General features: G+C 40.8%; 4 protein-coding genes across 5 annotated transcripts; 2 read left to right on the top strand and 2 right to left on the bottom strand.

The window, feature by feature from the left end:
- Positions 1-370: 370 nt before the first annotated feature.
- gucy1a1 (guanylate cyclase 1 soluble subunit alpha 1) lies at positions 371-8,415 on the bottom strand. The gene is made up of 8 exons (XM_084004914.1): positions 7,994-8,415; positions 7,698-7,765; positions 7,156-7,244; positions 6,357-7,072; positions 4,553-5,038; positions 3,215-3,358; positions 1,913-2,067; positions 371-1,612 (listed from the first exon to the last, which is right to left on the bottom strand). Exons 1-8 carry the CDS (start codon positions 8,231-8,233, stop codon positions 1,447-1,449), a joined length of 2,064 nt encoding a protein of 687 aa, XP_083861040.1. The 5' UTR covers positions 8,234-8,415; the 3' UTR covers positions 371-1,446.
- Positions 8,416-12,332: 3,917 nt separating this feature from the next.
- On the top strand, positions 12,333-16,731 carry ufsp2 (ufm1-specific peptidase 2). The gene is made up of 12 exons (XM_084004913.1): positions 12,333-12,437; positions 12,599-12,686; positions 13,293-13,476; positions 13,574-13,640; positions 14,031-14,185; positions 14,301-14,493; positions 14,988-15,134; positions 15,261-15,425; positions 15,694-15,818; positions 15,910-15,986; positions 16,297-16,421; positions 16,525-16,731. The coding sequence occupies exons 1-12, from the start codon at positions 12,348-12,350 to the stop codon at positions 16,609-16,611; spliced, it is 1,503 nt and encodes a 500-aa protein (XP_083861039.1). The 5' UTR covers positions 12,333-12,347; the 3' UTR covers positions 16,612-16,731.
- Positions 16,732-18,460: 1,729 nt separating this feature from the next.
- Positions 18,461-23,630, top strand: LOC311010444 (cilia- and flagella-associated protein 97-like). 2 transcript variants are annotated; one of them, XM_084004933.1, is made up of 5 exons: positions 18,461-18,549; positions 18,900-19,380; positions 19,511-19,782; positions 21,174-21,264; positions 22,835-23,630. In XM_084004933.1, the coding sequence occupies exons 2-5, from the start codon at positions 18,927-18,929 to the stop codon at positions 22,951-22,953; spliced, it is 936 nt and encodes a 311-aa protein (XP_083861059.1). In that variant the 5' UTR covers positions 18,461-18,549; positions 18,900-18,926; the 3' UTR covers positions 22,954-23,630. The 2 variants fall into 2 exon arrangements, with proteins under 2 accessions (XP_083861059.1, XP_083861058.1); XM_084004932.1 differs by having other exon boundaries at positions 22,832-23,630.
- Positions 23,631-23,929: 299 nt separating this feature from the next.
- On the bottom strand, positions 23,930-26,135 carry slc25a4 (solute carrier family 25 member 4). Its single transcript, XM_084006399.1, has 4 exons — positions 25,950-26,135; positions 24,821-25,307; positions 24,587-24,727; positions 23,930-24,475 (listed from the first exon to the last, which is right to left on the bottom strand). Exons 1-4 carry the CDS (start codon positions 26,058-26,060, stop codon positions 24,318-24,320), a joined length of 897 nt encoding a protein of 298 aa, XP_083862525.1. The 5' UTR covers positions 26,061-26,135; the 3' UTR covers positions 23,930-24,317.
- Between the last annotated feature and the right edge of the window lie 200 nt (positions 26,136-26,335).

Genomic DNA, 26,335 nt, shown 5'->3' with positions numbered 1-26,335 from the left:
CTATTTTATACGTTTAATAGCTTTAATAACAATAGACCATAGCGTATATATTGAGCTGATGTTTCCTCTTATGTAAAACTTAATCTCAAAATTAGCTTGTAACTACAGTGCAGCTCTTAGGTAAGTAGGCTATATATTGCTCTAAAATGTAGCACAGTAGCAGTATTATAGCATAAAATCAAAATTCTAAGTAATGTCCAAGTACATGAACGTTGTAAATACAGATATTAGTAAAATATGCTTTCCACCATATCATATAATGGGTTTTGTCAATAGCGTAATTTCACATTTCAAATTGTTGTTACATAATACGTTATATTACACACTGCGGAGTCACTTAAGTATATTCATGTCAATATTTATTGCGCTTTGATTACATTACAATAATGATTAAAACACACCATAATGAGGGTTAGCAGAACATTCATTGTATTCTCGTGTCATATTCCTGCTGTGGAGGAAAGGAGTGAACCCAATGTAATAAATATAGTATAAACATGTGTCGTGTGGAAAAAAAAGTAAAAAATACATGTATATTATATTAGGAAAACACAATTTTGGAATGCCGTGTCTACTAAATGGAAGTCTACATGTCATTACAAATATATACTGAGTCGGAGTCACATATCTCGGAAGAAATTGACACACAGATCATATTGAAACATAAGAAAAAGGGGTGAAATAAAATTGCATTAAACATCTGTGATTCCTGCCTGTATATTTCCCATAAGGCACCTGAATCTGCTCTGCATCACTTCATCCAATTCAAGGAGTGAAACTTAAGACGGCTGGGTGTCTCCTTAATCTCACTCACTTTTATCATTGGCTTCAGCTAATCCAAATGATTTGTTATGACATCTTCCACTGAAACACACGGAGCCAACAGTTTAAATCTGGATTTCTTCTGACGTGCCAACAGGTCACGGTGCTTTCAGCAGGTACCTCGTCTGGACAGATGGTCCAGTCAGATATTTACAGAGAACAATCCTTATAAAAAATGAACTCATCTGTTTTACAACATCACATTGAGGATCGACATTCAAAATGTAATTTCTATATCATATTATACAAGACAATATATTTAATCTTAACAGCAAACCAGAAGCAGCTACTGACTTTTGGCCACATTTAGCACGTTTTATGTATTTTGTACCTCCTTAAAGTTAACAAAACAGTCAAAGAAAGCCACTTTTTCATATAATATCAATTTGCAGAGATGACTCACTCTGGAAGAAAAATAAAGCAAGTGAGTATTTCTCTGCGCTACAACCGTTAAAAATGGATACTTGGACACAGAGACAAAGACGTTAAACTGACATGTCTGTAACCAAGTAGCTGCAAGAGTTTGACTTATGGGCTCGACAATATCATCAATCACAAAAACGACCTCAACCGACTGATAGCCTGCACGATGTTCGCACTTTCACCCGACACATTTACATTTCGTCACATCTCATGCTTTTGGGCTCTGCGGCTTGACTTAATTTCCGAGGCGGTTTCGAAGGACGCCTCCAAAAAGTAACAAACACCAGGGATGTCCTCTGGGAAGTTGGCCGGAAGCTCCTGTCTGCTCCTGGGAACGAAGACGAACTCTGGCCGATCCTTCAGCAATCTGGGACGAAGAGCATGCAAATAAAACATCAATCTAAAAACAATGTGGCAAATTATTTGACACGGGAGGAAACACAGTGCTCTTTTAAAAGTTACGTTTCCTGTCTAGAGCACCCCCCCTCCCCCCCCCCCCTCCCCCTACAACAACCACTCAACAACCAAACAATATACTGTACCATAGGCTCATTCAAATCTGACATGCACTTTTCTTTGTTTGTTTGTTTTGCCATTTAATCAAATAGGAGTTAGTTCTGTAATTCTAATAGAGCATGTAAGGGTTATATTGGCTGTGCTACTTCACCTGTGGGTTGTAGGGCTGATGTTGATCTGACTAGGCAGGCTGCAGGATTCAAATTTGTTGGCCATCGTGACATTGTTCCCGAAAAGGCAATAGCGTGGCATCCTCACCCCAACTACACCAGCCAGTACGGAGCCGGTGTGGAGGCCTATACGCATCTGAGGAAGGAGGAAACATTCAAACATGTGATTTTATTCATCAATAGTCAAATTGGAATCCACGACTGCATTGTTGGTTCTGGCACGGATACGGATCCTGTATTTCCTCAGGCATCTGGAAATGCTTCTCCGTTATTGTCAACAAATCCCATGAAAAGTACAAATTCAACAATGAGCAACGTCCTGCTGCTGTAAATACTCGCTCTGCGCACAAATTCTCCCGCTGATATCGTCCCGAACAAATACGCGATTTACTTCTTTTTTAAAGATTCCCTGTGGAGTTTATGGTCACTAATGCTGTGAAGTTATGCTTTCATCTGCACTTGGTGCGGGTTTGCAAACAAACTTATAGCAATGCACCAACATAGGCAGTAAATAAGACCGCTAGCAAGTAAAAATACAACATACTGCAAACAAGGCACGATGTAGAATTTACTTTGCAAATGTTGGATGAGGAGAGAACAGCATTAAGAACTTTTGTTAGACAGAATTTTAGAATTTTAATGCCACGTACCATTGGGGACACTTGTTTTTATTTAAGAGGTGTAATGCTATGAAGAGGAGTTTACACATGGTGCATTTATTTTAAAAGCCTGATTATAATATTTATATTTTAAAAATATTTAAAAATGTATACCGGTATATCATTTTATATATTATCTATCAGATTTGCATCTAAACTTGAGACATTGTCATTCTTTGTGGCTGCGCATTTGCATCAAATGGAAAACTGTCAATCCAATTTGGTAGCTTCCTTTTATTTCCCTGTAATTTGCCAATTGATTTATGTTTACTTAGATGAATACAGTCAATAGATCTTAATACTTTCCACTTACTTTTCTGATGTGTTTATGTTTTGATAGCTTTACATAAAGTGTTTGTAATATAAAAACACACTGAAGCACTTTGGAGATAGCTGATTTCTTGATTTATTTACTGGTGAATGCTAAATTATCTATAGATATGGAAGATTAAACAAGAGTTCACTTTAGTGAAAGCAACTATTCTATCAGGGATCATTCATTTTCAAATGGGAGACTTTTCTTTTTAACCAAAAACTTCAACAGAGTCATATAAGAAAACTCATTTCTGGAATTTACATCAAATTAATGAATGAGTATTATGCTAATCAATACTTGAACCTCACCTGTATCGGTTCTCCAGTCGGCGTCTTAACTTCGTCTGAAAGCTCCATCATCTTTAAGGCCATGAGTGCAATCTGGACCGCGTGAGTGTCGCTCTCCTTGTGTAAGCCTCCGGCTACACAGTACGCATCACCGATGGTCTCCACCTGAAAACGCATGATTATTAAAAAACATTTCTAACCTGGCAACCGACAGAGAACATTTCATTTGAAAGTTTAAACTTTATAGTCACTATAAACCTCAAGCAAAATCACAAATAGGGAGCGGACATTTGTTAAAATCTTGTCACAATCTGACTTGCTCTTCACTTCGCAGTAGAAGAGCAAAAAAAAAAATGAAGAGTAATAAAACTTCAATTGTAATACTACTTGATCCCCGGTCCTATTAAAAAGTCCACAAGCGCTTCCTTCTTCGTCTTCTTCGTACGTGTAAATCTGGGCGGCGGAGCACTCAACAGCTATGTGACGGAGACAAAGTGAAACTATTTTTAGGCTAATACATGTGGAGTGGAAACAGGGTCCTGAAGGAACCTCTGACTTCCTAGCGTTTTACGAGATATTTGTCAGACATGCTGCTCTCTCTGTTATGCTTCCATGACACTTTGATTACATTATCCAACCTCCCTGTAGATTAGCAGCCTTTGGCAGACACCAGGGTCGTTGGTTGAGGTATCGTCTCAGTCTGTCTTTTGAACCTGGTGCGGATTAGTGTGTTATTTTGTTTGAAAATAAATGAATGTGATGGAAAAAGTATCAATAAAAATAATACGTTGGTTTTTATTTGATGTTTTTATAGCTATTAGGACACTGATCTTGGTTTCCTTCATAATGCTTCTGGGAATCAATTGTATTTTTAGGCTAAATATCAGAATATATGAGAACAAAAATATCAGAAGATCAGAAGATTTGACTGCCAAAGAACTATAAAAACTCATTTTTTTATTCTCCACCACAATTGCATACTGTACCTGAAGTGTAGATGTGTCACTGGATAATCATAATTGAACTGTTAGAAATAAAATCTGATTAAAAACGGGCAATAGTGTAAAAACTACATTTATTAGATAATGCTATTTACAAGTGTGTAAAACGCCTTAAAACATCATCACTTTCTCTTTGGTTGTATTCAAAAATATACTGGGATGATAAATGGGACATTCATCCTTTGCCATAAGAAAAATAATAGTCATATAATAGAATAAATAATAGTTTCTTGAGTCATGATAGTAAAACCTAAATTACATTTTACTATTTTGTGAGAATACAGTATAAACAACTGTCTAATGTTCAAGCAAATCAATATTCTGCTCATCAGTATACGCTTATATTCCATTAACCTACCTTATAAACATCAAGCTCTCCGCACTCGTGGTCAAACCTGGTGTACAACGCGCTGAGCATGGTTATCACTTGCATCGGCGTGCAGCGCGAGCAAACCGCCGTGAAGCCCACGATGTCGGAGAAGAGCATGGTGACTTGGTCAAACTTTTTGGCCTGCACCGTCTGGCCCTGCCACAGCTGCTGCGCCACCGTGCCGGGGAAGATGGAGAAGAGCAGGTCCACCGTCTTCTTCTTCTCTTCCTCCAGCGCCTGGTGAGCGTGCTCCAAGGCGGCCTTGGCCTTTCCCAGACGCTTCTTCAAACCGTCCTGGGCTTTGGCCTGTTCGCCCACGAGAACCACGTCACGCAGCGCGTTGTGAACAGGGATGTCCGACAGGTAGAGGCCCCGGCCCGTCAGATCCTCCAGCTTGTCCACGCATGGCGAGCCCAAGAACAAGATGGCGTTGGACTCTGAGACGTAGATCATCTGACCTTTAAGGTCCATGAGCTGAAAGGAGGAACAAATCAGATGAGTGAGGTTTTTAGTGGAATTTGAAAAACTTGAGTTGGGATCATGTAAATATTTTAACTGTACTTGTAGCTCAGGGACTTTGGGTTTGAAAGATTGAAGGCTACATCCTGAAGCAAAAATCTCTCATTATTTCCCTTAAGTACAAATTTGCGACAGCCGTCAGTCAAAGCAGTGAACTTTGTCATAGGGTTTTATTATTTACTAGTCTAACTTAAAATACCTGAACAACTATGACAAGGATAATTCCCAGAAGATGAACTAACTTTGGCGATCCTCTGACTTTTCCTCCACGTCGATATTTGTGGTTCAAAGTGTAAAATGTCTCAACAACTTTTGGACGGATAGCCATGAAATTTGATGCAGACTTTCATCTTTCTGAATTCAGGAGATCTCCTGACTTTTCATTTGGCACCGACATGGAGTCAAAGTTTTAATTCGTCCAGTACTTCAGTTTTTAGGTACCTTCAAAATTTCCAGCAGCATAAACTGTACTTTGTGTCTACAGCAAAAGCACGCTAATAGTTTAAACTAAGATCGTTAACATGGTAAAAACAATAACATACTCATCAGTGTTTAGTGCTGCCACTTGAACTGAAATACTGACTTAAATGATAAATAATACAAAAGGAGTGTCTGGATTTCAGACACCACCCTTATTCCAGGTATTATGTATTTATTTCCTAACGGCCGCAGAAGATCAAACAATATTTTAGGGTTTTCGAACAACTTTTATCACTTGGTTTTCTTATCACAGCCTCACAGAGCCACGCTCGTGTGTCGTCTGAACTGTTATAACGACAATGGCTATCGGTAGAAATACAGCCACAGGAGTATTTGGAAATAATTCATGCTATATGTGTCACTTCTATTCACAGTCAGTCATAAATATATATTTACCTGTTTTGACTGGACTCTGTAGCTACTCACAGTAGTAAGTGGAAGCATCTCTGGCTGATTGTTTTATACACTGCCAGGTTTACCCACTGATCTTTTTTTTTCTTGTCATGGTGACCAATTGCTGTGCACCCTCACATAAATAGCACGGGCACGGCTGTGCCTTTGATGGTTGAAATGGTTTGACATTTGCTTCTGATCTCCGTTGGGGGGGTATAATGTTGATCTCTACCTCAGGCCAAGTGCACTTGAGTAAAAACCTAATAAGCTCTGCTGCTTATAAATAGCATGATTTTTTTCTCTCTATTTTACTATCAAGACAATGACTGGAAGCCCTTTTCTGCCTCATTAGTCAGCGACGTCACGGTTCAAGTCACATCTCCCGGACACGTCGACGTACCTTCCCTTCGTTTTCTGCGATGGACACTCCGTGCTTGATCCGAATGCGAAACTGTGTGTTCAGCATGGTCAGGATACCTTGAAAGGTACACTTGATCTGGGGAGAGACAATAGAGAAGTGTTCTAGGAAGGTAGCACAGTGCCTCAGTCCATCCTTCCTGAACAGTCTCTTCCTAAGCCCGTGTCCTATTTGCACCAGAACCAAATCCGGGTCCAGGATTAGATGGAAAGGGAAGACGGTGGAGAACAGAGAGGTAGGAAGGGTCCCGGCTGAGGTAGCCCGCAGCGGACTGGGGCTCAGATTCTTAGCATCCTTTACTACCACTGTGTACAGGAGACTGGGATGCGGGCTGGACTGCAGGATGCTGTCTCGTGCACCGGGGGGGTCCATCAACACATCCACAGTGGTGTGATACAGCAGGCGGGCGGCGGCTTTGATGACTCCAGGGAAGAAGAGCTCAGTGGTCGGGCAGGGGTTGAAGAAGTAGACAGTAAGCAGACCTGCGTCCTTGTCTAAGCACAGCACCGACGGTTCGTTTACACAATCCTCCCTGTCCGGGTTGAGTGGCGTGCTGCTCTGTTTCAACAGGACATTGAAGCTGTTGAGGAAGTCGTGGAGAGCTCCCCCCACCACCCTCAAAATGTGTCCGTCCTCTTCATAACACATGTTGAAGAGCTCCTCGCCAAGAGCAACTTTCAAAGCTTCCATCTGGATTGCTGTCGGGACAAACGGAGGGAGACGGGTGAAGATGTGGAGCACAACAATACCCCGGGATTTGGAAATAGATTTTTGGCATTACCTGATTTGGCTGAGTAAATGTTCATCATTTCCACCAGATGTTCTGGTTCGTCACTGCAACTCGTATAGTCTGAACAGCAGATGATTGGACTGCCAGACGACAAACATCAGTCAGATCTCCATAAAACGGTCAATAAGGGCAGACTAGAATTTCAACTACCTATTATCAGTTTATCTGCTAAATATTTGGTCAATAAATCGACTCATTTTAACTGGAGAAAAATGGAGCATTTCCAAAAGCTTGTGTCTTCCCAAAGATATTCCATTTACAATCATATATGGCCTCAATGTCATTATCTGTATTTCAGCAGATTTATAAAGGATTTCTTTAGCAGCTCCCCTCACACCTTTATTGTGCTCATCATCATTAGTATCAGTCAACAGAAATGTGTAAGAGGTAAACAGGTGGCCAAAGGACACTGACAGCATCATTATTGTAATTAGGAATATACAAATTTACAAGCAGCAGTGGCAGCAATTAGCAGTCGATGAGGAGTGACGTAGTTGTTAGTGGTGGCAGCTGTATTTAAAAACACGTGTTACCTTTCAGAGCACCTGGTTTGATCTGATAGCCTCATCACTCGTTGGAGGGCAGTGTGCAGCCTTTGAAACTGTATGACAAAGTGTACAGCGTGTTAAAGGTTACCGTCTGGCCAGACTGAACAGCAGTTTGAAATAAAAAAAAATATGTTTTTCATCAGTCATGATGTCTGTAGGTTGAGGCAGACATGCGACAAAAACAACTGCAGCCAAGATGTTTTTTTCCCCTTCATATATACATGTTAAACATACTGTAGTAATTGCATGATGGAGAATATCAATATGTATTTTTAACTCACCTCGGGACATGCTAATTTTCGGATGCTCTCCCCGAGCGTGTGCAGGTTAACTTTGCCTCTGCTCGTCTTCTGTTGAGGTAGATCCTCACCTATTTTCCCGTGCACGTCCTGAGAAATAGGCAACACATCCGCGGCGTCAGTTGAGCGCTCCTCAAAGTCTCCCAGCTCGTTATTTTTGGCGCTGCCAGAGAACGCACACTCTCCAGATATCTTCAGCTCTTTCAGCTTCGCGCAGAACATCTTCCCCGCTCTGTGATCCCCCTCCGACTCTGCTCGTCTTATCTAATTTCGGAGGGAGACGGTGCTGGTCGAGCGGCTGCGGTCTCCGGGAGAAATTCCATCATCTGGTGTGCTCATGCAAGAGACCTCCCTCCTCGCGACCCACTGATTCAAATGATCAGCACCAAAGCCAGAGAACACATGCATATTTACTGAGAACTGCACGCGCAATTGAAGGGCAGGGAACTATCATTACCAAAAGCCAATGAGAAACTGGAAGGAAAAAGAGCAGTAGGCCAATCCATGCGCAAGTGGGGCTGAACAACCTATCAGCAATGAGAAATGATTTCCAGGCGACTCCTCGCATGCAGGGGACTTTATTTTTGTTTTATTTAGATCAGCCTAGAGACTGGGTCCCATCATACGAGCTGCCCCCATAAATTAATAATCATATTTCTGTTATATTCACATGGGACTTCAGGTGCGTGAGCTAGTGTCGTGTTTGCAGTCTGCATGGTGCTATGTATTCCCCCACTATATTCCAGAATATTCTACTGGGCCTAATAGTTAAACATTTTATTTGTAATACTTGGATTTAATAATATAACTAATATAGCTTACCTCATCTCTCTCTCACACACACACACACACACACACACACACACACATTGCAACTTCCCTGCTGTATTTCCCCTGTGAAAACCTTGTAAATTGACAGCTATCGGACGTTTAAGGTTATAAATGGCGAGGTCCCCCTCCACCCTTCGCCTCTTAGTTCTCTTATTGAAGCGCAAGCAACATGTGGACAAGGTCTTCTCTGAGAAGGGATTGGATTTTGCCCAATCCCTCACAGGAGCAGCTCCTTCGACCCGTCTCCCTTTTCTGTTCTCTCCTTCTGCAGACCTGCATGCTTCTGAACAGTCGGATGTCAGACAGATGAACACTCCTTATCCATAAAATGTATTTTCTATTCATCAATTCATCAATTACATTTCAGGGGGCATCTTCAAATTAGCCTGACTTGTTTTGTTCACGCAACATAACCCAAAGACATTACGTTTGCTACTCTATACAATTATGAAGCCAGTACCAGCTGTGGCAGCATGTTTCCTTTAAATTGACTTAAAGGGGAACTCCACAGATTTTACTCATTGAAATCTGTTAACAGGTCTTGAGGAGTATGTATAATGGGGGGGTAAAGCCCTTAAGTGGGAGCTATGCTATAAATTCCCTCAAGTGATGTAAACATAACATCTGTTTTCTGACTGTTGGTGGTTGCGTTGCATTGTGGGTAATGTAGGCACCAGGTTTTGACAAGGAAGAGTGTGAAAGTGGTTTTTCGAACATCCTGCCAAAAAAACTAATTCCTCTCATTCGCATAAAAACAGTGACACATTTACATAAGCATTGATTCATTTGCTTTATTCCTATAAATGAAATAAAACAACATTAACTACAATATTTTCACATTTTCATGATGTGAAAATGATGTTATTATATCTCAAGTTAATCTAATAATTCACTTGTGGTTTGCACAAGTAATTTGACTGAAGACTGTTCCGGAAATGGTTCAGTGATGATTATAGGCTACATGTTTGGTGATCATTTATAAAACACATGTCAGAAATAGATTTCATTGGCCATGGTGAGGCTACTGCAGTGCTTGTCGGCCTTGTTTGGTCTGAAAAGAGCATTTTCATAGTCGAACATAATAAATCAATTTCAGAGCTTAAATAATGAACAGCTTTCTCATTTCTTGCAGGATAACTCTGGATGAGCAGGCTGCTTACATTGGCAATCTTACAACAACAAGGCCGCAGGAAGTTTCTGTCGCCATGACAACAAAAGGTTTATAGGTTAGACATTAAACAGGGAATCCTTTCATTAGGCTCCAGGGTGGCCATCCTCAATGCAATTCATCAAACTGGCCACTTTGAAATGTGCAACGTTATTTTATCAGTGACACTTTCATGGAGCATTATGGTACATGATGACATTGTGGTCATTAAAGTCTGAATAAGGAAGGTTTAGGTGAGTGGAAGGCAAATGGCCAAATCTATCCCTAACACAAATATTTGGCCCCATGATAAAAGTCTGATGAAAGTTTTCCGTTTCTATTTTTTTTTTTTTTGTACTTTTTCATAAATCTGCTGCATAAAACTGTAAATACAAGGCTGATAAATCACGAATATATAAATGAAAGTTTTTAACATCCAATGATAATGAATGCCCCTACACGAAGAGAGACATGAACGCTGGGGCTTCGAACAGTGCAGCTCAAGGTGCTGAAATTAAACTCAACAACACATATGAACTAGAAATGAATGCTGGATGGTCAACAGCTGACATGCTGACATGCTGCGGTGTTTTACTTTAGTTATCATCATATCTTTAATCGCAGGGCAGCAGCAACAGCATTTTAACCATATATGGTTAAACCAACTTTTTATTGTGTGTTGATTACCAGTCAATAACGTCGGTTGTCGTAGTGCAACACAAAGCATACAGGATGGAGAAATTACTTTTATAAAACGAGGTATTCTTAAATGAATCACATTAAATACACATATTAAAACCATATAAGCCAGCATCTGCAAAACATCTGAACAATTTCTCTTCCATTTTTGGACCTAATTGCTGACTCCTGGTTTCGGTTGTCTTTAGCTTTTGAAAATTCATCACATTGAAATGACAGTGCCTTGTAAAAGCATTCACACTCCTTGGTGTTTTCCTTTATTATTGCATTACAACCTTGAATTAAAATGTGAAATGGGGAGAGAAAAATGTGCAATAAAAATGTCTAAATATTAAAAAATTCAAATATGAAAAAAGCAATCTCTTTAAGCAACGTCTTCAAGAAAGGTTCTCACCATCCCTCCTTTGATATTACATAAGCAAGTAAATCTAAATTTAACCTTTGCCTATGCCCATATGATGAATGTACAATTGTAATGTGTTTCCATAGCGCTTGCCATATATTAAGTCCCTGCACACACTCGTCCAGAGATCCTAATAGGCTACTCTGTTTATGAAACGCTGGAAGAGATAACTAATCTCTTCACAAATCAAACCAGGCACCTTAATCCACAGGAACTCAACAGCCATGACATCAGACGGTTACAATGTATATACTCAAGCTGCACTCAGTTTAACAAGAAGAAACCTTTTTTTTAAGGCCCATTGCAACATTCAGGGGCATAAAGCCCATTAATAGATACTTAAAGGAAATCTTGGGTAATGTTGCATTTATGCACTCAGGCAGATTTGATAGCGGATCGCTTTGAGCGTTATGGGTCAAAACTGGTCCATCAAACTGCATGAACACATCACACAACTCGTGTTCTTTTCCACATGAAGAACACGAAGATGTTTTGTTAGTTGTGACTCTTTGCACTCTCCTTGCGTTCTTTGTCCATGTACAAAAAAGTAAATAAATCAATTTAAATTGCAGAATCAAAAGATGAAAATATGAGAATGTTGACGCTCTTTTTCAAATGGTGTGACATGTGAACTGATGGTGGTATAATCAGATACAATAAGCTTCACACTATCCAAGTATAGCAGAACCAGCATGAACACCATCAACAGTACAAACATTATTCCATCTTTCACAAGAAATGTAATGATCACTATAACTGACTGGATAATTTCTTTAAGCGATTGCACCCATAGTAGGTTTTATTATTATGATAATTAGTAGTAGTAGTGGTAATAGTAGTAGTAGTGCTAATGATAATTTATATTAGCCCCAAATGTTAACCTACCCCCACTTTGAAGTGCTTAATATTAGGCCATTGTGTATTTATTTCCCTGGTTCTCTTAAAAATCATTTTACAATATTAAATCATTAAAGAAGAGCTATAGAGGCCTAAAAATGAATTGTCTCACTGCTCTGCTAACTTATTCAGTCTGCTAATATGGTATTATTCTTGTGAAACAGTGGATATTTTCACCTGACCTTTTTAAGTCTCCTTCTGAAATAATCTCAAGGCAAAATCCCTGTCATAATTAATTTCAAAAGGACCGCAAACTTCGTGTCATCCAGGAAATGCACCATTTACGAGGTACAGTGAATGCAACACAAGTGGGCGGGGTCAGTGTGGTCCAATAGAATTCATCACCCAGAGACACGTCGATGATACCGCGACAGACATGTCAGCGTCCGGAAGAAACAGCAGCTAGCTTCGTGATTTCATATTACAGGACTGGACAGAGCTTCACTATGGTAAGTTTACCGATTAATTAACTTAACGAGACGTTCGTGTCTTTCTCTGTTTAGCGCTTACTGTTCTACATAGTTGTCAACTGACAGCGGCTCCTCGCTTCCTTGTTAGCAGCGCCAGCTGGTTCTCTCTCAGGTAGTTTACTATTCTTGTGTGATCTCAGGTTGCTGGAGAGCAATCCTCCGACACAGGGACCATCCTTCGTGTCAGAGGGCCGCTGGAGTTCAAATGTCAGCTGGACAGCACAGATGGTATGTTCATGGACCTTTTGATACTATTGTATTTTAAAAAATATATGTTTTATATTACTTATCTATAATCCAAAGGAGAGCTACATAGAGCACAGATGAGATGGAAGCCTCAACCCCAATATATTACATTCCTAACACTACCTAAAACTAAACTAAAGCACCACCACTGCATTCCCACCCACCCTGAATCATTTTTGATTAGACACCAAAACGTCTGGAGAAGTAGGAGATCCCATTATTTTGATTTATATTTTGTCTTTAACAAAAATAAATAGATTATTTTTAATTACTAACTTTAATAAAGCTTATTGAACCATTTTTTATGTAAAATTTTCTACACACTAAAGCAACAAGGTCGGAAATACAGTGAACCAAATGATGATGGTAGGATTCTGTTTGTGTTTAAAATAGATAGAGATTAATAAACGTTCATAAAGTGCAGTATCACATTAAAGGATGTGCACTGGTTTCATAATGTTTTTAAATTGACTAAGAGATCAAAAGCATGGCAGCATAATAATACATTACCAGCAGGCTATGAAATATAACGTGTAAACAATGTAGTAATTGATAAAGGGCTAATGTTGTCTTCCTGTCTTCTTTCAGAAACGCTTGTGCACAAAGTCATCTCGAGAACATTTGAGATGCTTCTCTCTCAGGTGAAATCTGAATCCCTTGTCCTAACAGTCTGTGACAGTCCTGTTATTATTTGGCCAAACAGAGGTTTTCATGCAACGCCTGATGAAATAACTCCAAACACACTGTGTGATGATCTACATCAATGGATTCAGTAAGTTAAGCTTATAAAATCTTCTCTTACAGGGATTCCTCTGCTTTTAGTTTGTTTGACTGAATTATACTTAAGTTGTTTTTGTTTGTTTTTTCAGGACAGAAGAACAAGAGACAGCTGGCAAGAGATCGGCAAAAAAGAAAAGCAAAAAAAGTTTGGCAGCCGTATGTACATGTTGGGATTTTTTATTTATGTATTATTTTTTTCACTAAGAGGTATCTGCCACAGCATCTTACCAGTATTTGTATTGTAGATTAAGTTCAAGATGATGACTTCCAATGTCTTGTTTTTGACCAAAAGACCAAAACCCAAAGAGAATGAATGTACTATCACAAAAAACAGCAAATATGCATATATGAGAAGCTAGACCCTGCTGTTTGGATAATTCCATGATATAAACATTTCTGAAAATAGTTGTAGATTAATTGTCTTCCAACTGACTAATTGTTTCAGCCTATTACCCATTATTATTACTACTATATTCACCTATGCCTTATTGTCTTTATGGTGTGTGTGTGCCTGTGCTTGAATGTAAATTCTCCCTTGTCGTTCAGAGTGTCATTAACCTTCGTCTGATGATGGAGGCGACAAGGACAGGCCCTCTTTCAGTCCCGATCCTCAGCAGAACAGTCCAGAAATCCCACTTCCTGTTTACAACTCTTCCAATGGACTGTGTCGTCCGTACCACCTGTAATGACACAATCAAAGAGTATGTCTTACCTTTAAACATGTTTATATATATATATATATATATATATATATATATATATATATATATATATAATATATATAGACCAAACCAGATTTCTCTTCTGACGTTGCAGTGCCTCTGACCGCCTGTTGGAGGCGCTAACAAATCAGCTGTGTGAGATGGAGAAAGTGACCCTGCAACACATGAAGGGGACCACGCTGCTGGTACCCGAACCACTCCACTTCCTTCTCCCAGTACCGAAAGGGCTAGTGACCGTGGTTTACCCAGCAGGAGTGCCTGACAGCCAATTAGAGACACAACGGAAGGTAATGGACCTGCATTGATATACCACGCTTCTCGTCTGCCGACTACTTAAAGCACTTTACACTACATGTAAGCCATTACCCATTCACACACACGTTCATACACCGATGGCAAAGCCTGCCGTGCAAGGTGCCCCCCTGATCTACTCTAATGCACATTCACACACCAATGGCATAGCCTTCTGGAGCAATTTAGGGTTCAGTATCTTGCCCAAGAACACTTCAGTGGAGCCAAGGATAGTACCGCTTTCATTTGAGCCACAGCTGCTCCTAAGTAAGAAACACAAAATGAGAATCTTTAAAATCCCAAACAAACAGACAACATGTAGCAAAGAGATGAATACTAAGGTACAGGAAGTCCAGCTGTTTATCCAGCAGGCAGTGGATTCAACTCATTGTACTTGCATGAAAACCCTTGCCTAACTCCTGATTTATGTTCTTTTGTAACATTTTTTTTTTTTTTCATTTTGTTGTGCACAAAATCTCTGTCTAAGTAGGAGCTGCATCGACAGTTTGAGCTACCAGACGACTGGCCCTATTTTAGAAGAGCCAATGCTTACCACTTTCCCAATGAGCCCCACAAAGATGGCTACCTCCGAAACCCTCATCTGGTCCTCACACATCCCACGCTGGAAAATGGAAAGGTGCGTCTAATCGGTAAATTAAAGTCTGTCTCACTGTATATCCTCTTTTGAAGACTGATACTGAGACATCATCTAGAAGGAACCTTGTTAAAACCTTGTCTACCCTTATGTGTGTCTTTTCTTAAGGTGTACTTGGTCCAGGGGATCTACAGCTATCACCACTACATGCAGGACCATATGGATGACAATGGCTGGGGCTGTGCTTATCGCTCCCTGCAGACCATCTGCTCCTGGTTCCAGCAGCAAGGCTATGTAGAGCGGGCTGTGCCCACTCACAAGGAGATCCAACAGGTACAGGAGTGTTTATTTATTTGCACTATTTGTATTATTTATAACTTGTTATTTATGCTTTTTACATAAATTAATTTAATATTTACATTTACACCTTTTGTTTCACCACTTGCATAAATAGCAGTCCTGCTTTGTTATTTTTGTCTTTAGGTGTTATTTCTATTTCTGTCTTAGTACATTAAGAGTGCTGCAAACCGTTTCATTCCTTGTTTGTACACACATACTTGGCCAATAAAGCTGATTCCAAATTACTGTAATTACTTTCCAGGCTTTAGTGGATGTTGGAGACAAACAAGGATCCTTTGTTGGGTCACGTCAGTGGATCGGATCAATTGAGCTTCAGGCTGTTCTGAACCAGCTGCTTGGGGTCACTTCCAAGATCATGTTTGTGAGGTTTGTTGTGCGACACCTGTGGATAGCAACGTGTGTGATGATGTACTACATGTTTTGGATTAATCTGAGGATAAATGTTGGTCCTCTTTAGTCAAGGTTCGGAGTTGGCATCCAAAGGCAGAGAACTGGCCAACCACTTCCTTACTGAAGGGACTCCCATCATGATCGGTAAGTTGGATGTGTGAACTGTTTCAGAACTGCTCCTAAACTATGCTACAAGCACTCGGGCCTTTTACTTAAACTGACGCAGACTTTAAAACCATACATTTGTGTTTAACTTCAAATATCGTCCAGTAACGATAATAACATATAAACTAAGGCGACATGTAATTGATATCTGGTTAAAAAAAAGAAGTAATTGGCCCAAAGACATACAAATCTTAATTTCCTGTCACTAACACAGCCTTGGTATAATCTTGGCAAAGGTTTCCTTCAGCTGAATGCAAGCTATCTTTTCATGTTTTTACCTGTGTTGCAGGTGGGGGAGTTTTAGCTCACACTATTCTCGGTGTGGCATGGAGCGAGACCACCGGGCAGATCCGCTATCTCATCCTGGATCCACATTACACGGGAGCAGAGGATTTACAGGTTATCACAGACAAGGTAACTGTTATAAGCATCTTCACTGGCTGCATGTCTTTCCCTTAAGAACACATTTTGATGTACCGTGTTGCGTTGAATGTGATATGCATGTTATCTTTCCCAGGGCTGGTGTGGGTGGAAAGGACCAGATTTTTGGGATCAAACTGCGTATTATAATCTGTGTCTTCCTCAGAGGCCAAAGGTCATCTGAGCTCCTTTCAAACAACATCTGAAATTGGTAAAGTGTCTGCAAAACGTTGGAGTGCCATTGCAAATTTGAGTAATTTCTGTAATGGTGTTAATTTCTTGTAATTTACTGTTACGGTTTTAGTCATGTGCTACATAAACCAATAAACCATTGCCTTTGCAGCAAAGAAACTGTTCTTTCTTTCTTTACTTGCTAGTGTGTGTGTGTGTGTGTGTGTGTGTGTGTGTGTGTGTGTGTGTGTGTGTGTGTGTGTGTGTGTGTGTGTGTGTGTGTGTGTGTGTGTGTGTGTGTGTGTGTGTGTGTGTGTGTGTGTGTGTGTGTGTGTGTGTGTGTATACACTTGCTTATCCAGTTTTAGAAATAAGAACAGACTCAAGCTGAAATGAATAGTTAATAAATAGATTACCTGATCAAATGAAAATTAGGGAGATTTTTTTTAAAGCAAAAATACCAATTTGCTCTGATTATAGCTGTTCAAAGCAGATTTGATACTTTGTCATATAGGACAGTCAATTGTGTGTCATTGGGTTTAAGACTGAAACAAGTGGTTGGAAGAAACAAGAAAATTGGAAATTGGCTGTACGAAATTATAATGGGCCTTTTTCACAGACACAAATAATACTAGCCCCAAATATCCATTGGACAAATGTCTGGGTTTTTTGCATTGAAGGATTAATGGGTTTTTTTTCCCTATTAACATAGATATAGAGAATTGTTGATGTATCGATATATTAGTTGTAATTTAATTGTTTAAAAGACCCCCGGGCGCTTGCTCTGCTCTGAGAACTATTTATGTAAAGAAGAAGCTATGCCAGAATGCAGCCTGTCTTGACACAGCCAATTATTGGAGAACAATCAGGCCCTATAATTGAGTTTTCACAACCAGCCAGTTGTCCGAGTCAAATGGGTGTTTTTTCCCCTCCTCACTAGGCATAACAAAATGTAAAATTTTCTTTAAAAAAAAAAAAGAGAAAAAAGGTAGAGCTTAGACTGGACAGTCATTTTGCAGAAACGTATTGTCACTCTTTGTGATTTCTTCCCCATTGGCTGAATGTGTAACTGTGGGACTGCCACAGAAATAACACCCATTCAGTCCCCAGCTCTACCCATCCTGCATAGGCATGTAAATTCTATGACAGTGACCAGACACAAGTTTATACGATAGATTCACCCACGTCCTATTATCCTAGGACATTGGCATTTCATGAGTGTGTGTCACTTCTAGCTCTAACAATGTTATTAAGAGAAAACCCGTGACAAATTAGAATGTCAGGGGACGCGCCTTCAGATAATCCCCTTTCTTGGTAATGGGTATTCACCAGGGGGAGCAGTTACTTTGGCATAATAGATACCCAAGGAAAAACTAAATGACCTCTTGTCTATTCCTTTTAAAAACAAATCAGTGCAGTGTGATTTTCTTTCTATCATTATTTGGTTTCTCTGTCAGTTATTGTATTGTGTATTATGCTCATTACTGAAATAGTATTAATATTCGGATGCCTGTCACCCAAATGTTAGTCAAATATAAAAAGCAATAAATTAAATTAACTTAGTCCAAACAATTATATAAACAAAAACACTGCAATAGTTAAGAGAACTCACCAAATTCCCTATATTCTGTATCAGAATCCGGTTTATTACAACGTGAACGTTTCACATACAGGGAAGTTGCCAGTTTTTGTTTTTGAACATAGTAAGAGAAACATAAGAAAAAGCCAGTATTGCAAAAGTCAAGAAACATAAATATAAAACAGAGATTTGCAATAAAATATGAAAAATGCTTTGAATATATATATAATTTGAATGAAAGAGGAAATTATAACGATCGCTAACGGATGACGCAGGAGAAGACTGCAGCGGGGAGCTCCGCACCACAGCAGCAGTTGCCAGGAAGTGACGCTGCATAGTTACAAGGCATGGAAACGCCGACGGAAGATTGTATGTAAGTGCAGCTTTGCGTTTCACTTACTTACTAGTCTTCTCGTAAGTCAAAGCTACTGTGACATGAAACACTGCTAATGGGGCAAGTCGCCGCCAGGTAGATGTCGTTGTCGCAAAGCTAGCGTGAGCTAACCTTAATGTTGGGCTAAGCTAACTAGCATACTCTAGTTAGATGTCACGTTGGACGTGTGTTTTCCATGTCACGCTTTTCCTTCCCCCTATATTACGCGGTGGGAAATGTCTTAAGTGACGGTACCGTTTTCATCTTTCGTCTTAATCGCAACGGCAAGCTATAGTTCGTTCAGTAACGGCAATGTTAGATCCTCCTTTAACACAATCTTAATCTTTCAGGTTACAGATTTAGGGTGCTGGGGAAGGATGGCAACCTTCAACCTCAGTGATGTAGAAGGTGAAGTGGATCACTCGTTTTTTGACAGTGACTGTGATGATGCCAGCGGAGACGGATTGGGAAAGGTTGACAAGGACTTGAAGGAGAGAAGCGTGGACGCAGACTCTGAGAGCTCCTCTATCAGCAGCCATGGGAGAAGGAGTATAGATTCCCCCACCATTCCCAGGCTCAACAAGCATCCTTTATCCCCTAGATTGAGAAGGGCCAGAGCGGGCTCAGCAGGATCTGGGGAAATGCCTATAGGCCCTACAGAGGAGTCAGAGGATACACTGACGGATGTGAGCCACCTCTCTTCTCCTGACACCAGCCCTCGCTATTCGGTGGACCTGAACCACACAGAGGAGCATCAGCAGGAGAGTGTCCCCTCCAGTGGCCTTAACGACAGTCGGCAAGTTCAGGACTCGGATCACAACGTATCTGACTGTGAGTAAACGTGTGCCTCTCTTGTCTGTCAGTTATGTTGCCAACCTTTTTTTGGTTTTGGTTTTGAGGAAAATAGGGGTGGTGGTGGCAGATTTAAAAAACTATAACAAATGTTCTTTTCACCAATCAGACACACTCGGTTCGACGAGTCGGCTCGGTAGTGAAGTGGTCTCCTGTGGTCCTGGGGGGAGAAACAACAGGAAGAACTACTCATTCAGCAATGATGAGGTGATGCGCATAGATCACGAGAACCAGCGTCTTCTTCGAGTGCTTTCGCTTCATTCTTCAGGAAGAAGGAAGAAAGCCAATATGGCCTGCAAGTTGCCGCCTCCTCACCTTCACACCTATCACAGCACAATCAACAGGAAGAGTGAAGAGCAACGCATTGAGAGGGAAAACCTGGTGAGTTTTGCCTCCTATATGGATCGATACTCGATTTAATACAAACACTAAACCTCTCTCTCTCTATATATATATAAATTATTATTATATATGAGTCATTTTATAGTCTTTTTTTCCATTATGATTGAGTTATTTCCAAGAAACTTACGAGTTCTTCTCTGTTAAACGCAAGATTTAAAGTGCTGCTGTATCTCCAGATGGAAAAATATCAGATTTCTCATTAGTGTAAATATCTAAACTGATACTGAAATGTGTAGCTGCTGTTGGCTCTTTGAATGTTCTCATCTGTTGGTTAACTTCTGTCAATGAGAATACTCTGTGCCATTCAAAGTTTACATGTATTTAAGGACGCTATAGTTACTTGGGTTGAGTCAGTCCGACGAAGGGTTCCACCTCTGAAAGTAGACCCGAATGGACTTGGACAGATGGCAGCAGGTGGAAGGCTAGCAGCGTCACAGAGTGACATTATGAGACGGTTCAGCCTCTGCAGCTTTGGCCTCTCACCCCGTACATTAACTCTGCCAGACCACTTTGTGATGGAAGCAAACAAAAAAAGCATTGTTTAAAAGGGAATCAGGGAATTATAACTGGTAGGTAATGACAGGCTGTTATTGTCTCCTCTAACTAGTGAAAACAGAAAACTTGATTGATACTGGCCCCTATTTTTTTCATCTTTGCTAATTAGAGTCCTCACATTAATTCAGATTGATGTTTTATCAGGGAATGTGTTCCAGTCATTTTCAGGACAGACTGTTCTCTCTCTGGCGTCCATCTCTCCACGTTGTCGGGGGATGCATCTCGCTTTCTCTATTCTTAGAGTGGAGTAATTGAATCTGCCGTGTGATCAGTCTATCCATCCCACACACCACACACTTAAGACTGCCCAACTAGAACTAGTTGCATTTCAAGATTGTTCAATTCCACAGTATATCTTTAAATGATCAATAAATTATAAATTCTTAAGTTATTCATGTATTGGAAATGCAGTAGGAGACCAGTCTGACTTGCACTTGACCTCTGGTGGACGATGCATTTTAGAAAAACGGTCTCTTGACTGTTGAGCTTTTTGTTAGCTGCATTGCTTCATGTGGACTTTTTTGCTCACTGAGGGATTTCTGCACAGCATGCACGTGGGAGCGTGACTGCATGTATGACATTCAGCCACTTACCTACACTGATATGCCTCATGCTGTTTGGTTGTGTTCGCTGTGATAAAATAAAATAGAATCATATAATTGAATAGGGACTATTTTTCTTTTCTAAGACAATATATATATATATATATATATATATATATATATATATATATATATATATATATATATTATTATTATTATTAATTTTTCTAATCACTGCTTGTTAGATAAGAAATTTAATTTTGTTTTTTCCAGGCTTTCCTGAAGAAGCTGAACTCCATCAAACCTACACCTGCCTTAAAGCGCTCAGAACAACTGAAAGACTACCAGAACAGACATGGGAGCTGTAAGACACCCTATATATATATATATATAACCTAAACATCACCCATTAATTTATTTTCAAGCATCATACTAAATCTTTTTTTAATGTTTAAATGGATGTACTGGTTGGAGGGAGGGAGGGAGGGAGGGAGAGAGAGAGGGAGAGAGAGAAGGAAAACAGACACCCTTTTTATTTGGACACCTCTAAATTACAATACACAAAAAACGATACATATCTAGGCTTGAACATCAGCTCCACAGGAAGCTTCAACGTAGCTGTCAAAGATCTGAGAGACAAAGCAAGAAGAGCTTTCTGTGCAATTAAACGAAATATTAAATTTGGCCTCCCCATTACAAGCTGGCTCAAAATTTTCCAATTCGTATTAGAACCAATTATTCTGTATGGCAGTGAAATCTGGGGCCCAAAACTCAATCAGGACTTTTGACAAATGAGACAAAACAATAATTTAATCGTTCCATACCAAGTTCTGTAAGAACCTCCTACATGTACAAAGAAAGACCCCGAACAATGCATGTAGCAGAACTCGGCCAATATCCCCTTATACTCAAAATTAAAAAAAGAGCCCTAAAATGTTATCAACACCTAAAAACCAGTGATCCCCAGAGCTACCATCACACCGCCCTGAGCTGCCGAGAGCTGAAACCAGAGAAAAGTCCCCTCAACAAGCTGGTCCAAAGGCTCCACCCACATAACATGACCCTGGACAGCCTCAGGACCACAGCACCCCCCCCCCCCCATTACGACCGAACAAAATTATCAACCAACAAAAACAGAAATATATTGAATATTGGAAAGAAACAACCCAAAAACAGAGTAAACTAAAATGTTATTTGGCCCTAAATAGAGAATACAAATTGGCAGATTACCTGAGCACCGTTAAAACTGTCAGGTTAAGAAAAGTCCTGACGGTGTATTCCTCACATCCTGTCCCCAATACCAGAATATAAGAGAGGAATACTTCCCCCAAATAACACACATGCACCCACAATTCAAACATACAACACACACACAAACACTCCCATATCTACTGGGAGAAAAACATAAATGTGAGACTATAGCAGCTAAATTTATAGCAGCCTGTGAAGACCAGAGGAAAACCAGTGAAACCGAAACACACCCAACGGGCGCACACATGTTCACACACTGTATATGTAGGTATATGTATATTCTGCTTATATTATTTGCATATATGTATGTTCATTCAATTATTATTCTGTTATCTCTTATTGTTTTTATTATTATTGTCATTTTATTTTATTGTATGTATATAATTGTGCTTTGGCAACACATTTCATGTCATGCCAATAAAGCCTTTGGGGGGAGGGAGAGAGAGGGAGAGAGGGAGGGAGGGAGGGAGGGAGGGAGGGAGAGAGAGAGAGAGAGAGAGAGAGAGAGAGAGAGAGAGAGAGAGAGAGAGAGAGAGAGAGAGAGAGAGAGAGAGTTTATATTTTTGTTTCTCAATAAGAATTTGAACTAAACATGTAAAAAGTGCATTAATTTCTGATTTGATTATGAACTGACCAATTTATGAACCTGTTAATATGTTATCTCTCTTTTGTTTGACCAGCAGGCCCAGGCCGGCCAGTTCTGCCCCGTCGTCCCACAGCAGTTACCACCCCTACTGGATACAGCCAAACACCCGTACCCAGGTCAAACAAACGGAGTGCAGCCAAAGCAGCCTGGTGCTGAGAACATTGCCTTTCGGGATATTTGAGTAATATCTGCATCTGTGGAACAATTGGAAAGATATTTGAAATATTATATTTTGGTGTGGGCTGCACGGCAAGAGGGTCCTGGGTTCGATTCCCGGGTCGGCCCGGGTCCCTTCTGTGTGGAGTTTGCATGTTCTCCCCGTGTAAGCGTGGGTTCTCTCCGGGTTCTCCGGCTTCCTCCCACAGTCCAAAGACATGCAGGATGGGGATAGGTTCATTGATGACTCTAAAATTGCCCGTAGGTGGGAATGTGAGTTTGAATGGTTGTTTGTCTCTACATGTTGGCCCTGTGATAGACTGGCGTCCTGTCCAGGGTGTACCCTGCCTTCGCCCAATGACAGCTGGGATCGGCTCCAGCCCCCCCGCGACCCTGAATACAGGATAAGCGGTAGAAAATGGATGGATGGATATTTTGATGTTATGTATATTCTGTTCTTAATAAAATTGAGCTACTTGCTCCAGCAGATATATGTTCTAATCTCTTCTCTCCTAAAACATACTTTTACCACTTGAGCACATGCCAAATAAAATAAGATGCTTGGTTAGGGCAGTGGTTGTCCATACTAAATGTATGGTGTAGTTACTGGATGCCACTTTCCAATATAACCATTGTGGATATTTTGACAAAATCCGAATTACCGTGTTTTAACTGGATTGTGTTGTTAATAGAGCTGTTTCAATGAAGACATTTGACTTGTAACAGCACAGAGGTGAATCATAAAATCAGTGATGGCGGTATTTCATTTAGCTCCTTCAAATTCAGGATCTTAGTGTTGCGGATGCTGGATCGCTCTCACACTTACTGAGACACTTGCATAGAAAAGAGCCATTCTGAATGTCATTATTGTCAGACTTTTTGTCAGAAGGTTTGCTGTGGAAAAAAACACACATAACTGCAGATGACAAGTTGCCACGACAACAAACATACAAAAAAACATACATCAAAAGCAATGGAGTATTAGACTAATAAATCTTTATTCTTCATAAAATAATGTGTGAGGTGGGATACATGGATCGGAGTGGTCACAACATAACAACACATGGACCTCAGCGTCTGCTTTACTCACTGACATATGAGGGGTAGTGACGTTTTCTCTTGCATCGTGAAACAACATCACTGAAACACCAGTTTGACAGTCTTTCGCACTGAAAGACTGTGCATCGGAGACAGGATGTATACATGTTCCTCAGGAGGCCTGTTAACCCAGGTCAAGTACACCTACCTGTACAGTACATGCCCACCGTGTAGTGTATGACCAGCTGTTCTCACTCTATCACAACAATTAAGACTTCAAACAAAGTGGAGGGTTTCCTTGGGGACCGGGCGATCAGAAACGTTTATTATGTGTACTTCTTGATCTCGTCGTACAGCACCAACACAAAGGCACCACCCATGCCTCTGATCACGTTGGACCAGGCCCCCTTAAAGAAGGCTTTTCCTCCCTCGTCCTTAAGGATCTTCCTCCAGCAGTCCATTGTGCCCGTGTACATGATGTCGGCTGTGGAAATGTGACAGCGAGAAAGGAGAATGAACCATAACGCCCATGGGTGCGTAAAAATGCGTAATTGCGCCAAATCAAATCAAACCCGCAAGCATGAATGACGCTCACCTCCTTTGCGTCCGGACTGCATCATCATACGACGCCTGACGGTGTCGAAGGGGTATGAGATGATACCAGCTGCAGCGGTGACGGTCTGGGCGATCATCCAGGTGATGACGATGTGCGTGTTCTTGGGGTCTGGCAGCATACCTGTGTGGGGGAGGAGTTTAGTCACCCCCTCGTCACGAAATACAAAATACACGTATTAAGTAGAAAAACACGATACAAGTCACACGTGCGCACCTTTAGCTGTGTCGAAGCATCCGAAGTAGGCCGCCCTGTAGATGATGATGCCCTGCACTGACACGTTGAACCCGAGGTAAAGACCCCTGAGGCCATCGGTCTTGAAGATCTTGGAGAGGCAGTTTCCAAGACCGGTGAACTCTCTCTCAGATGCGCCTTTGCCAATGTCGGCGGCGAGTCTTGTTCTGGCGAAGTCGAGGGGATACACGAAGCAGAGGGAAGTGGCTCCAGCGGCGCCGCCAGATGCGAGGTTACCGGCGAAGTAACGCCAGAATTGCGTTTTTTGATCCACGCCACCGAGGAAGATCTTTTTGTACTTGTCTTTGAAGGCGAAGTTGAGGGCTTGGGTGGGGAAGTAACGGATCACGTTGGCCAGGTTGCCTCTCCAGAAGGAAATAAAGCCCTGTTCCTTTGGGATCCTGACCACACAGTCCATGATCCCTTTGTACTGCATCTCTGCGGTGATCTGTCTGCTGGCATGCTGGACCTACAAGGTAAGACAAGATAAGCACATATTGCCTCCTCAAAATGTGATTTAATTCCCTTGTCAAACGATGTGCAAATGAACATGTTCATGCCCAATTTCCATTAACAAATGAATATATTGTTTATTTCGATTTTAATAACTTATTTTATTATACAGTCTTTGTCGGCCAGGCATGACTGTGTGTAGTTTTAGGCCTTAGCCCGATCTACGCACCCATGTCACTTGAGAATCAGCTGTGTATTAGATTACATAGTTCAAGTTAAATTTAGCAATACGATTTCATTAAATAGTACTGCGGGTATCTGTCACATTGCAGTAATAAGTAACGCAATAAAACTACCAATATTCTATAAACTATAATTATGGCCATTTTATTGACGCATATGAGCGCTTGTAACCATCGCCAAAATATCCAGTCCAGTGCGTAAAACCATCTCCACATTGCCCCAGAACCTGTCACGTGCCCCTTGACTTTATGCACCGGTCCATAAGAACATCAACTCTGCATAGTTTGTCATTTTTATGTTAAAATCTATTCCAGGTTTACATTTCAGCGGTAGATTGTATCAATAACCCAACATTTACGCACACTTTACGCACACTTTACGCACAAATGGACAACAGGTGGTTCAATTATTTTACCTGCAGCAACAACTTGACTCTCTCAATGGGAGCGACGGCTGTTTTGGAGATGGCAGCGGCAATGCCACCGGCCAAGAAGTCCTTCATGAAACTAATCACCGCGTCCGACATGGTTGAATCTGTCTTGAGCAAATTTGAGCACCGAAACTCCACTAAGGTCCTTAAGGAAACCCAACGCCCCTCAGAATGGGCGAGCCCCACATCCCGTCTGTCTTAATATACCGGCGCAATATATCGCGAGAATATTGAGTGATGGATTTGCGTTTGGTCAAACAGATAAACGAGATTGAATAAATATCCGAGGTTGAAGTTCAAGACGTGCGCCATGTTCTTGAAGTTAAGGCTGGGTCAAGCCGGGGACGTTTAAAGGACACAATGTGTGTAGT

This window comes from Eutrigla gurnardus (assembly GCF_963514095.1).
Source record: "Eutrigla gurnardus genome assembly, chromosome: 3".
NCBI classification, from domain to species: domain Eukaryota; kingdom Metazoa; phylum Chordata; class Actinopteri; order Perciformes; family Triglidae; genus Eutrigla; species Eutrigla gurnardus.
This window is presented reverse-complemented; position numbering and strand designations above follow the sequence as displayed.

What these genes read in the sequence shown, in the direction of transcription:
- gucy1a1 (XM_084004914.1), bottom strand. Translation starts at nt 8,233, where the DNA reads ATGTTCTGCGCGAAGCTGAAAGAGCTGAAGATATCTGGAGAGTGTGCG. An exon ending in GAAAATTAGCATGTCCCGAG is followed by an intron (nt 7,766 to 7,993) that starts GTGAGTTAAAAA and finishes TTTGTCATACAG; the next exon opens with TTTCAAAGGCTGCACACTGC. An exon ending in ATCAGCCCTACAACCCACAG is followed by an intron (nt 1,613 to 1,912) that starts GTGAAGTAGCAC and finishes TCTTCGTCCCAG; the next exon opens with ATTGCTGAAGGATCGGCCAG.
- ufsp2 (XM_084004913.1), top strand. Translation starts at nt 12,348, where the DNA reads ATGATACCGCGACAGACATGTCAGCGTCCGGAAGAAACAGCAGCTAGC. An exon ending in CTGGACAGAGCTTCACTATG is followed by an intron (nt 12,438 to 12,598) that starts GTAAGTTTACCG and finishes GTGTGATCTCAG; the next exon opens with GTTGCTGGAGAGCAATCCTC. An exon ending in GATCTACATCAATGGATTCA is followed by an intron (nt 13,477 to 13,573) that starts GTAAGTTAAGCT and finishes TTGTTTTTTCAG; the next exon opens with GACAGAAGAACAAGAGACAG.
- LOC311010444 (XM_084004932.1), top strand. Translation starts at nt 18,927, where the DNA reads ATGGCAACCTTCAACCTCAGTGATGTAGAAGGTGAAGTGGATCACTCG. An exon ending in GGATCACAACGTATCTGACT is followed by an intron (nt 19,381 to 19,510) that starts GTGAGTAAACGT and finishes TTCACCAATCAG; the next exon opens with ACACACTCGGTTCGACGAGT. An exon ending in GCATTGAGAGGGAAAACCTG is followed by an intron (nt 19,783 to 21,173) that starts GTGAGTTTTGCC and finishes TGTTTTTTCCAG; the next exon opens with GCTTTCCTGAAGAAGCTGAA.
- slc25a4 (XM_084006399.1), bottom strand. Translation starts at nt 26,060, where the DNA reads ATGTCGGACGCGGTGATTAGTTTCATGAAGGACTTCTTGGCCGGTGGC. An exon ending in GAGTCAAGTTGTTGCTGCAG is followed by an intron (nt 25,308 to 25,949) that starts GTAAAATAATTG and finishes CTTACCTTGTAG; the next exon opens with GTCCAGCATGCCAGCAGACA. An exon ending in ATGCTTCGACACAGCTAAAG is followed by an intron (nt 24,728 to 24,820) that starts GTGCGCACGTGT and finishes TCCCCCACACAG; the next exon opens with GTATGCTGCCAGACCCCAAG.